This window comes from Lepeophtheirus salmonis, chromosome 5 (assembly GCF_016086655.4).
Source record: "Lepeophtheirus salmonis chromosome 5, UVic_Lsal_1.4, whole genome shotgun sequence".
Lineage (NCBI taxonomy): Eukaryota > Metazoa > Arthropoda > Copepoda > Siphonostomatoida > Caligidae > Lepeophtheirus > Lepeophtheirus salmonis.
The window spans coordinates 47,466,478-47,480,502 of record NC_052135.2 but is presented as its reverse complement, the minus strand read 5'-3'; the positions used below and the strand labels follow the sequence as shown (position 1 = coordinate 47,480,502).

The following is a 14,025-nucleotide window of genomic DNA, read 5'->3' as shown; positions in this document are numbered from 1 at the left end:
AGCGTCACTGAACCTTTCAGACACGATTTAAGGGGCATATACGTTTCTACATATTATAAAAAAAATAATGTGGACTTTTATTATATTTTTTATATAATACCTTTTTTGTCAACATTTTTCTTTAGGAGGAGTCACTAAATTGAATGTCAAATGTTCACTTTTTAAATTTAAATTTAAATAGCTATCCTCCAACTTTTTGATACCGTTTTTGTAGTCCGATTTGTCATTTGCTTCAAAATAGTCCTCAGTTTCAGCGATCACCTCTTCATTTGACGAACACGTCTTCCCAGCGAGCATCTTTTGAGATCTGAGACTAGTAAATAGTCGCTGGGGGAAAGATCTGGAAAATACAGTGGATGAGGAAGCAATTCGGAACCCAATTCATGGATTTTTGCCATTGTTTTCACTGACTTGTGACAAGGTGCATTGTCTTGGTTTAGCAACACTTTCTTTTTCTTCAAATGTGGCCGTTTTTCGGCAATTTCGCGTTTCAAACGATCCAATAACACTATGTAATAGTCGCTGTTGATGAAACTTCCTTTTTTTTTTCAAGGTAGTAAATGAAAATTATTTCACATGCATCCCAAAATACGTACCCCATAACCTTGCCAGACGACTATTGCATTTTCCCACGCTTTGGAGCAGATTCATCGTGTACAGTCCACTAGGAGGACTGTCGATTGGACTTCGGAGTAAAATGATGGATCCATGTTTCATCAATTGTCACATATCGACGCAAAAACTCGGGTTTATTACGCTTGATCATCTTCAAACATTGCTCCGAATCATCAATTCGGTGTTGCTTTCGTTTAAAAGTGAGCTTGCGTGGCATATCCTTTACACAGAGCTTTTTCATACCCAAATATTCGTGAATCATATGATATATACGTTCATTTGATATCTTTAGAGTGTCTGCTATTTCGTTCAATTTCAATTTACTGTCATTCAAAATAATTTTTTGGATTTTTTTAATGTTTTCCTCGGTAACAATCTCTTTTGGGCGTCCACTATGTTTACCGTCTTCGGTACTCATTTCACCAAGTCTAAACTTAGCATACCAACCTTTGATGGTTGATTTTCCTGTGAATGTGTCTGGAAACTCGACATCAAGCCAAGTTTTTGATTTAACTGTATTTCCCCTTCAAAAAGCAATGTTTTATTAACACGCCAAATTCCTTTTTATCCATTTTTTCACAATAACAAAAGTTGCTTCACTCAAAATGCTATAATTCAGAAACTAATGATCCAACAGCTGGTATATCTTTATATGCATATTTTGAGGGTTATGACTAACTAAAAAACATATTTAAAAAAAAATTCTAATAGTCCCATCTATATGTTAGGCCTGGGACTTCTCAATTGACCTAGTATATATAAACAAAAACAAAAATAGTTAGGATCAATATCTATAATATGTATTTAATAAAAAAATTCTAAAGTCCCTATTTAATACCTTATTTCACATATCTCCATTTTCTCCCTTATCTACTAATCAGAATAAAAACTTATTCTGCTCAAAAATAAACATTAAAAATAAGCATGTCACAAAATTTTCTGAATTTTTCTCCAAAATAGTTAGATAATATTTTGATATTATCTTGAATAATTCTACCCCCTTACCATACAAACATTTATGTAATATCATTTTATTAGATTTGTCATAGATGTAATTAATTATATATTTATCTATAAAGGTTTATTCTTAAAATATATGCACTTTTTATTTATAACCATATAATCAGTATATCTTTAGGGTTTTACAAGTCTTTAAACGAAACCTCTAACTCATTTTTAAATTTTGTCATGAATAATAAATCATTAAAGGAACTTATTTTTACTGAATGAATGCTTAAGTACTACTTAAATATGAAAGGTATGACAATGAGTTATTAGTAATAATAATAGTATGAATTATAGTAATCAATGATAATATTACAAAAAAAAAATTAAAAAAAATAGCTATACCATACAAAGTAAATATAAGATGATTATTCTGGCTACAAGCTAGACAATAAATTTTATCGACATATGTACATACAAATTCCCTTTTTATTGTGTTATCAGCTGTGATTTTTGAAGCATATTTTATTATCAGTAATTCTTTAAAATTATTTCTTGCTAAGCTGATTATCAATTTCCAACGACTATTGAATATTAAATCCATAATCAAGAAGAATTATTGACGTACTATCAATTGATTTTAGGCCCTTTTTCTGTTTTTTATACCACCGAGAAAAATAGCATTTTTATTTTTAAGGTCCCTTTTCAAATTGACTCGTATTAAAGATCTACAAACTGACTAGGATTATACTTGTAGCTGTTTTTGTGTAATTATGGATTTTGCATCCAATTTTTAGATACGGGTAGTTTTGGTTCTTTTAAAAAATATAACTCCTGTAATTTGTACAACTTTTCGGTTCTCTGTGTCGGAATCGATAAAAAAATTTCCATTTTTATAATCGGTTGAATTTTTAGTTCCCCATTTCAAATTTACTCGTGTTAAAGATAAAAAAATTGACTAGAACTATACTTGAGATTTTTTAATTTGACTCAGACTCACCTAAGAAACTTCTTAGTCGAGCTGTGAATCAGTATTCACAGCTCGACACAGTATATCATGTATATTCTGAAATTGACATTGGATCAAAATAGTCATTTTATAGTAGCATGTATTTATATAATATCTATCTTAATAAAATCTATAAGAAGTTAAGTTATTGTTTGATAGACAAGTGATGCTATCTGACATTAAAATATTGTAATGGTATATCTGATACGGTACGGTGCAAAGAGTGAAAAAAACACCTTACAACAGCAAATACCTTATGACCACACGAATGATGCATCTCACTTGTATGTATAGGATTTCAAAAATTAATCAAAGAATTAACATGAGTTATAATTGGTGTCAAGTACCCCTCAGAGATGTAGCTACCTATGAACATTCATATACATATATTTAACATGACTGTGGAGGGTCAAATATGCAAGAAAAACACGACAATTGAGATAATTTATCTGTAAAAAAATAATAATATCCCGTCAAAAATTCTGTTCCTTTATTAACTTATTTTCGTTATTTGTTATTTTTTTAATCCAAACAACGACCAAGCTATTACTTTCACCAAATATCTAGTTGTTTAACTAAATCACTTATTGTTTTTAACTATCTCAATTTTGAGACACTAAAGATGAAATCACTTATTCATTTTTTCGCGTGATTTATGCAATTTTCCCCTGCAGAATTCACTTTGTAGGTTCATGGTAGTTGTGCTTTTAGTTATATGTATATGTAGGTAATTAATGATACTTTCAGACAAAAACTTATTATATTTGGGAAAAAATGATCATGTGAACTTCGTTTCCCCACTTGGTTTCAGCTTTGGTCTTGGTTAAAAATAGGTCATTCTAGAAATATAAGAACGAAGCTAAGAAGCGAATAACTCAATTAAAATCGTTTAAAGATGTTCCTTTACTTGGTCAAATGGAGTTGCATTGATTAAGTATAGGAAGAGAAGATATTTGTTTAAGAGTGCGAGGAGAAGGCTGGAGCAAGACATATTGTATTTCTTAATTAAACACATTGTTAATATCAGCTCCCTTTTATATGATTTTGGGCAGAGAAAATGAATTACAGTTATAAAGAAGGGAACCTTCTATATTTAAAATAGTAAAGGAAAATATGAAATTCATATATATTTATTTTATTATGTATTATTAAATCTATTAACACTAAAGATAGGGATAACTATTTTTCTATGAAGATGTTAACACACCCAGGACTTATTACATAATGAAGAAAAAAGAAGATAGAGTACAGTCAACAACCCTTCTTTTTATTTTATTTTTTTTTTTTACACTTTAAGTATATATTAATACTATAGTATTACAATTAGTGCATCTGACTTCGACATTGTCTTTGATGTCTACATGGATGAAGTATATTTCCTTCTCTAGGAATGACCGAGATGCAACCTACCTACATTAAGTTCAAGACAATAGTTTCAAACCTTCAAAGGACCTCCATATGTCACATGAGATCTAATCCGAAATATACTGCTCCATTTTTTCCCTAGTTAAAGGTGTGAGAAGCTCAAAATCATTTTTTAGGTATCTAAATATGTTTTATATCCTGTTTCAGTTTCTTTAATGGTTCTCAAAAATACCATTTTTGAAGATTTAGGTATTTTTGGACAAAAGATAAAATTGAAACATGCCATTGAATGCCAAAAGAAAATTAAACGCAAAAATGATTATTTTTGAGTAATAATTTAAACATATTTTATTGATTACTTGACAGTATCAAAATTGATCGGTACAATGAAGATAAAGAAAATAAGTTACCGGGCTGTGCAGAATTATTTACCGATTTTTGTTCAGAACATATCGCAGACAATAATAACATTTCGAATGACTTGAGAAACAATTTATTCGTACATTTTTAGAATAAGAAAATAGTTAGTGATCAAATTTAATCAATGTAGCCACCATTTGACTGAATGACACTGGTCAGGCGACGTCTGAAGCTGCCACAGACTTTCTGGATGTAATCGGCGTCCATGGAGGCCCAGGCCTTGTTGACAGCAGCCTTTAAGGCATTTATGTTCTTGTGTCGTTTTTTGCAGGCCTTGGTCTCCACGTGCGCCTAGATAGAGAAGTCTAGTGGGTTCAGATCTGGGCTCTGAGGGGGCCAGTAGTCCTGGGGGCCAAAAGTTCATGTTGTCCTTGAGCCACTCCTGAGCTTTCTTGGAAGCGTGGGCGGGTGCTCCATCTTGTTGAAAAACCCAAGGAGAGTTGCCGACTATGGATTTGATCCACAGAAGGACCTTGGCTTCATGGCCTTCCCGTTGGAGGTCACGAGACCCAACATCATCACCGAAGCAGGGTGCTTTGTTGTTGCCACATAGCAGTGCTTATCTTGCACATCTCCAAAGCTCACAACACGGTCATTTTGCCTGTTGAAAACAGGATCGACCGTAAAAGTTTTCTCATCTGAAAAAATGATGATGCGTCCAGATGAGCTCTTGATATCATTCAAGATTTTCTTGGCACGCTCAAGTCTGACTTCTCGCTGACGTTCAGTTAGCAAAGGGCGTTCAGTACGCCTCAGGGGCTTTCCTCCAGCCCTTTTCAATGCCCTTGAAACAGTTGATTTCGACGTTCCCATCTTTCTGGCCATGTCGGCAATGGACATGTTGGGAGTCCTCTTGAACTCTGCCTTTAATTGCCTTGTTGAGATAGTGGGCTTCCTGCCAGCCCCAGGGGAATGCTTGAGATCACCCCCAGCCTCCAAGCGCTTGGAAACGTTTTAAATTGTCTTCAACGAGGCCCCAACCTGTTCCTTAATGTTGTTATGAGGCACTCCCGCTCGGAGGAGGGCTGCAATTTCGATCCTCTTTGTTTCCTGATTGGACATGGTCTCACGTGTGGAAGTTGTTACGCTCTTACATGAAGGATTTTGTTTATTTTAACAGTAACAATACGAAACAATCAGATTGGTAGCCACAAAACCTATTAAAAAGTATATTTACATCGTCGGTAAATAATTTTGCACGGCCCGGTAGATTAGTGGACTGCAGTACTAAAAACGAATAAATGGGAATCTATCAGTAATATTTTTCCTTATATCTAACCATATTTCGGAAAAAAGTTTTAATATTATCGAAAATTTAGTTTTTTACTTAAATTTCTTATTTATTTTTATAATTTTTCAAATACCCATTGGAAAATCTTAATTTTATATATGAACAGGTAAAAATCATAACAAAAAAATAAATATAATAAGCGTCATAACAATAAAGCATATTTCCTCCTCAACTTTCCTAAAGTTGTTAACATTTCCACTTTAATTTTTGTTTTTAGTACCATACCAGTATGTCATATTTTTTACAATGGTGAAAATGATCTCATTAAGGATATTATATGTATGCCTTTCATTCTACTTACGTCATTTTAATTGAATTCAATATTTGTTAAGCGGTTTATGTAATGGAATTATGATAAAAACATTTAATTAATATTGTTGAATTGAAATAAAGATTGACTAGGGAGCTATGAAAAATGAAATATATTCCAAAAGATAGAAATTATGAGTAAATATTAGGTGTATTTATTACAATTTAAAGAAGGATTAACAGTGAGAAGGTAAGTTGTTATGACGTTTCTTAGATATCTTTAACTTTTTTTTTTGTGATTTTTACATTTTTATTTATAGAAATCTAAGAAAATGTTAAAATTAGTTAAAAAGGAATATCATTCTAATTTTCAAATTTGTATCTAAGAAATATCTGTAGAAAATCTATTTACAGTTGAATTTGAAGATATCAATATTTCTTACCATAAAATAACAAAGGGAAAATAACATTGAAAGATGGGAATAAACAGTTTTATTACTTATTCCTGCACCTAGTTTGTTTTCTTTACCTTAATTGAAATGGCCAATTTTGATACTAAAATAAAATATTATGTATAAATTATTACTGAAAAATGATCATATTTGAGTGAAATTTCTTTTTTGACATTTAATCGTGAGTTTCACCTACACTTTTTTTTCAAAAACTACTCAAAGTTATCTAAAATGGCATATTGAAAAGTGTTTAAGGCCAATGAGGCAGAATATAGGACATATTTAGATGGCAAAATAATAATTTTTGAGCTTTTCACATCTTAAAGCATGGGGAAAAATGTGAAAACATCAAAATTCCAGAAAGTACATTTTTGAATTGGTCTAAATTGTCATAAAGCAAACCTTCTCACATATTATATTAACCTTTCCTCCAAAATTGAGAAAGGAAAAATATTCGAAATTTTATTCTAGTAAGCGGTATACTACCTATATCAGTTATCACAATGGCTCCGAAAAACTCAAACTGAGATAAAATCCGTGACCAGTTAATAATAGTTATTGGTATAGAATCTTGTTTGTTTGTATGGATGCATTAAAATATTTATATTTATTAATTTTGATATCAGATATCAATGGTTCCTTCCCCCATGATGCTTGGATGTCGCCACATTGATCAGGTAAAGAACGCTTAGTTACAATTTCAGCAGAAAACCTCCACACATCAACACCAATCCAAAATAAAATTCAGAAAATATACTTATCATTTTACATTGACTCTAAAATTCACCGGTTTGAGTAATAAAGCTCATTCTTCCTTATTTCAAGCTCCTTAGACACAAGATGAGTCGTTACAGACCTGTAGTGAGTGAATGATCCCAGGAGCCCAGAGAGTCTTTGGAGCAAATCCTCACAAAATCAAATTCTAGTGGCCAGGAACAGTTCAGCGGGGATTTTGTTGCTAGTGATTCCTTGTCACAAAAGAACTTTTCTCTATTGATGAACACCGACCCCGAATTTGGGATCCTCCTCTCTAGAGGAATTTCTTTTCACACTTTCTATGCTCTAGCTCCTCCCATTTCTCTCTCTTTTCTTTGTCTCCTTTCAGCTATGACATACAAATATATGGATTTTTTTAAAGAGATCAATTTAAAAATCAGTCTCAACCTTGAAATATTGTCATTGCTTAATCTCAAATTGACAACGATATAGAACATTTTTGGTGAGGCTTTAAAAAAAAAATTAAAGTTCAGACTTTTAACTATCAAATAAAATACTTTTACACTTTTTAAATATATATTTGTTTTGAAGCTATGAGCCTAATTATAAAAAGCACATTTTTTCAACTTTATCCCAAGTTATAAGCATGATACATACATTTTAAAAATGGTTTTATAATAATTTCACATTAGGCTTTCAAATATATCTTTATAATTTATCCCTATCTTCAATACCATACGCTTAGAAAAGCTTTGAACCTAAAAAACAGGGCCCAAATATAGTTTAAACTCTGTTGCCGCTGTGTTTCTAGGTACCAAGGAAACCTTCTAATATGCTATAAAACACCCTAGCTCCCAGGTAGTGCAAGTGAAATACTGATCCCAAGTGAAGTTAAATTTCTTCTGCCACCAGTTCCCTGAGCTTCAAGAAACCCTCCTAATATCCCAAAATAACCCCGGCTCTCAGGTTGTCCTGGTGAAGTACTGGGACTCAAGGCAGTTTAAACTGTCCCGCCGCCGCATTTCTAGCACCAAGAACCACTTCTAATATCCCAGAATATATCTCCACCCATGGATTGTGGATTGCTTGTTCCTGAGGGAGCTTAAATTTTTCCACTGCCACTTCCATGATTATAAAAGAACCCGTCTAAGATCCAAAATATACCCTAGCCCTCTGTTTGTACATTTGAATTGCAAAAAAATGCTACGGAAAAGCTGCAATGTCCCCAAAGACCAAATATTACCAAGAGAGTTTTTGGAGACATAAAAAGCTACATAGGAAATTTCAGCAAAATCCATCCATTGGTTGGGTCGTGATTGAAGGACACCCATCACACAACAGAATATTCACATTTAATACATAGATAGGTAATACTGTAATTAAGGGTTCGCAATCTCACTATAACGTGGCTGAATCCCTTACAAGTGTCATAAAGGTCTTTAAATATAATTTATGACGAATTAATTATATGAAACTTCCCATGATCATGCACTTTTCTAACTATACATATGCATGAGGCTCATGTAAAATCTCAGATGTTGGACTCACAAAACAGAGTCTGTACCATGGTTTGGAGAACAGACCGAATCTGATAATGGACAAGATAAGTAAACACTGTGCAAAATAGATTTCAAAATTGCAGAATAAATCTTAAGCTACCAGTTATAGACAATAAACCTTAATTAAGACAAGAACTGACTGAACATTAGTCCCTAAATTATGTAAAAATTTGGTAGTATGTAAAAATCATCAGTTCCCCGAAATTGCTAAAGTCTAGAGATAGAAATATGTTTAGTGTTTATTTTTAAATAATTTGAGTTCAGTAGATCAATGATCAAAGCACTCATAATACCATAAAGCAGCTAGATCAACATGTGAATAAAAAAAAAGTACCAATTGTTGGAATCAAGCTGATGAATAATAATGCATTACAATCCAAAATTCGACATCAAAACGTTTACTAAAAAAGTATTTTTCAAGGCTGAGGGAGCATTGAACATTCAAAAAGTTATTTTCAATAACTAGTTGATGAGAAACACTTGAGAAATATTAAATAACTAATTATATGGATCGATTGTTATATTGCGATTTAATTTTGTGTGTACAAACTAATTCCATCCAGATTAACCAGTTTTTATATATCCTTGATACGAAATGATAAAAATATAGAAAATATTTTCAATATAAGTACATATTTGATAAGTTAAAACAAAAGCAATCTTGAACAAAAATCAAGAAAATAGGAAATTGCAATATATTTGTTTATATTATATATACTCGTATATACATCCCAATATTTTATAAACATAAATTATAGGATTTGCATCTAAAGTTGTGGGACAAGTCGAGATACCCAAGAATGCTAAATATAGTTTAAAGTCTTCATTTGATATATAATTTGACCTCGATATTATTATATTTCAAATCCAATCTATCCATTTCGAATTATTTTTTTATAGTGAAAATGAATTTTTCCTACTTTAAGTGCAATTCAATCGCAACGGTGAATAATAATATTTCGTGGATAGAAATGGATAATTTTTTTTACCAAAGAATATAATTGTAACTAATACAGTCTTAATTTTCGGAAAAATCTTTCTAGCATGCTTTTTTAATGACATGCCACATATATACTATTAATTTAATTTTTTATTTTTAAATAAATATCTTTCATTAAGATTTTTTTAATGATATCTACCTATTAAAATGGGTGGTTGAACTCTACTTGCCTTTGTATCAAACTGTTTTTATAGAGGATATGCAATAATAATTATATAGCTAGATAATTATGTGATGATATTTATCAATATTTTATTATCTCGATATAAAATCATCCTTGACACCTGTAAGTGAAATTGAAAACAATATTAAAAAAATTAATGTATATGTGAAAAAAAAAAAATCTCAGAGGAAACGGAAGTTTTTTATTACTGTTTTTATATCTAGGAATATATCACTCGATTCAACTCTACAACTAAACATTATCCTTGATTTGTAATAACATACTCGTCGCGTGTGAATTTTATCATACTCCATACTATTGCAATTGTCTAACGGTTAAAATAGTGTTTCTTAAACTGCACAACATAAATAGTTCCAACCATAGAAATATAGGACTATACTCCTTCGAGTAGCTTAAAATTTTTTATTTTAAACTTTGGTAATGACTACACATCAAAAGATAAAAACGTATTATTTACAGTTTTTATCCCATAGAAAAAGATTTGAGGTTTTTCAATATGCATCGCAATATTTTAATTAACATTAATATTTTTTCCCAATAATAACCTCTTCCTAAAAAAACTAATAATAAATTAATGTAATTTAAACTTTTGACTTAAAATTATATAAAATATAGCTTTTAAACGTATATTAAAGGTAACTTTATTATATCATTGTTATGTATCATTATAAAGGAACTGAAAATAAACTTTTATACAAATGAAAAAGTGGTGAACTAGCTTAGGCATGTACCCCATCTAAAGTAATAATATAAAACTATGAATCATATTTGTAAAACATATTTGTTATACATAAAAATTAATTTTAACAGTTAATTTCATTTTCAGAACCTCAAAACTTTGTCCAATCGACCTTAAACTTGTTCCGTAGTCCTATTTTATTATTATACAAATTGTTTGAATAAACAAATATTCATTTTTATTAAAAAAACACCTTAAATGAACTACTCTAACACTCATATTAACTCAATTTTTTAACATTGAATTCACAAATTTGCTCAAACTAGTTCTAGTTTATCCAATCAATATTTTGAATACTAATAATGGGAATATATAAAAAAGTAATCAGCCAACCAGAAAATGCAGTGTATTATATTACTTTTCCATCCTTCACTTAAAAAGCATCCTTTTAGAGCATCAAGTACTTAAATAATTATTACTCAAAAAAGCAAAAGTTTAAACTTTGTTACTAAACTGAGATACTATACACTGCAAGTTTTATGAAAATGCTTCTTATTCTTTTGAATCTACATTTTACCTAAATACATTGAAGAATACTTCTAACATTAAATTTGATTGTATATAGTTGTTTATTTTTCTTGATAATGCTTTGCTTAGGATTCATTCGTATATTGAGCCGTTTTTTATCGAGTTTTAATGAATTTAATTAAAGCTTTTGCTTAAAAGCTGTTCCTTTGCTTTTTTCATATAATTTCTTGAATTCTTCTTTTTTTGAATATGAGGACTGAGGCGTAATGCATACAATATAGTAATAGTACATTTATTACTTTGTATAACATACGCAACCTCATCATAAACTGATGTTCAATTATTGGATTCCCAAAATTCGGTTAAACTAATGAATATTTAATTTAAGTTTTTTTCAAAAAACAGAAATTTAATGTTTTTAGTAAAAGATTAACAAATTATTTCTTGTTCAAACCCAAAACTTATGTTGTTCAAATTTTTTTTATAAAAAAATAATTTTTATCAATGTCCTCTATTAATAATAGTATTTTAATCATGAGGGGAGAGGCAAATTGTCGTAGTTCAAATATTTATTTTACAAAATTAAGTTTGGAAACTCCATTATTTTATTATAAATAATGATATTATCCAATTTTTTTTACACTAAAATGAATCTGAGAAATTGATTTAATCAATCTTCACTAACGGAGGGTTACGATGTCAGAGTAAGTGGCGGGGGAAATAGATTTTTTGAGAACTTTCAATTTCCAAAATTATCTACCTTTAAATAATATGATCTAAAAAAATATCATTCTTTGCACTTTTCAATAACCATGAACTAAATGAAGAAATCTTTATTAATGAGGATAATAATATTAAACATACGAAAGCTTAATCTTCATTATTAAGAGAAAGCGTTATACCTACTAACTTAGTATAAAATGTTTTATTTCCGCACTGTTGGTAGATAATTGCTTAATTGTTCATGCTTTTCATACAATTCAATGCTTCTTAGTGAATAAAAGCGAAACAAATGGATGCACAATAAAATGATCAATTTAATGCAATATGACAACTTATGGGTAGCTAATAGATACTTATCTATATAGCATGTAACATATCCAAATAATTATTTGCAATATGGACACTTTACAAAATAAATTGTGATAAATAATTTATTTTGACATAATGTGATTTTGATTGATTTTCTCAATCCTTCCTTCTCATAAAGGAGAAATGAAATGTAAAAAAAAAAATATATATAAGCTACCGGTTTTTTAAAACAAATCGCCAACAAAAACCTATATCCGTCGATTCCTAATTTGAATATATGTATATGTTTGTAGTGGAAATAATCTCTAAATTTATAATATGTAAAACTCCAATTCAACTTCACTTATAAATTTGAAATGTTGTGTGTCAAAATAAATTAGTATTTACATCTAATTGGTTTTATTAAATTTTTATAAAAACCAAACTTTTTTACAAATAATATGTTTTTCAGGCAGAAAATAAATAAAAATATTTGTTATTAATTTATTGATTTTCCAAAAAAAAATAGGTAATTACATTTACATTCATTTGATTGTAATACTTTGGACACCTCTTTTTGCACTGATCTAATGAAATATAACACAATATAACTTAAATCAAAGCTTTAATATCTATTTGTCATCAAATTTCTTCTTTCGGGACCTTAAATACGGGCAAGCAAGGTCAATATGGAAAAACGAACTTACCATAACTCATTTCTATAATATAATAGAACTCAAGTAAGTAAGGGATAAAATCACATAAACTATAAAGAAATGGTGATCTGTTGTTTTTTCAGACATAAGTGAGTTCCATTTAGATGATACTAAAAGATTTCCGATTTTTGGATTGTTTTGGTAAGAAACATTCTCTCTTTCAGCCAAACAATGTAGTTAGTCACTCAATCTTCAAAAACAATCTAAGAGGAGCTTCCCACCAAAATAATAATGCATTAAGTTGGCCGGGGAATTTTCTAGACTTAAAATCTAAAGAAAATTATCTCGAGAAAAGTTTACACTAATATAAGGCAATTTGTTGAAGCTTAAAATCTTGCATTTAGTAGTATTGAAATGAAATTTATCTTGAAGTCCCGAAAAATTTAATTGGGTGGATGGGAATACATATAACTATTTAATAAGGAGATAAAGCCCATAAATAAACAAAGATCATGGTTAATATTTATTTCCGCCCTCAAAAGCATATATTTTCAAAAAGAGTGTTCATTACTCTTAACCCTAAAAGGACCATTAAAACATTTATCTTCCATTTCAAATAAATGTGAATATAACAAGAAATAAGTAGTTGAACAAAAGTTTTACAATGGGAGTATTAGTGTACTAGTCCATATTTTATATTTCATTCCATCATTTACAAAAATCCGGCCTACATAACATCGTACACCATTGTTTACATTGCCAGGAATATCCTGAGCTACAAATTAGTACGTCTATGTGCTATTTGGATGGAATATTTTTATCATCTATTCACAAAATTGTTATAAATATGTTCCATTTCAATAAAAAGTGAATGATTTTTTGTTCTCCAGGTATTTAATAAATGGAGCATATTAATGCTAAAAACTTATTTTAATTTTTTTTTAATTTACGGGAAAATTATTTGGTCATTTTAGGGTAAAGTTCTTTACAAACCAAATATGCATTGTTGTGTGAAAACTAATTTATGTATAATTATATGTAATTTTCAGATTAATTGGTGCAATTTAAAAGGAATTATGATTAACTTAAGCGTGTGCATTTAGAATATTACCACTACTTTATATTTGTTACTCAGTTCATATATAGCAAACTTTATAAGATATAAATAAATTCCTTAAGAAGTTATTATATTATTGCTTTAGTATTAATGTAGATATGTTAATCGGAATATCCTGTTGATGGCTCAGTATTTCGACATGGGTGCATACGCAGATGCAGGCCTTCTAACGTTCTTCGGCTTATCGATATATGGATCCAATCCTACTTGGGTCGTTCCTTATAAATG

General features: G+C 29.9%; 1 protein-coding gene across 1 annotated transcript; it reads right to left on the bottom strand.

Moving 5' to 3' along the window:
• Window positions 1-664: 664 nt before the first annotated feature.
• On the bottom strand, window positions 665-1,033 carry LOC121117117 (uncharacterized). Its single transcript, XM_040711421.1, has one exon. It carries the CDS (start codon window positions 1,031-1,033, stop codon window positions 665-667), a length of 369 nt encoding a protein of 122 aa, XP_040567355.1.
• Window positions 1,034-14,025: the final 12,992 nt, after the last annotated feature.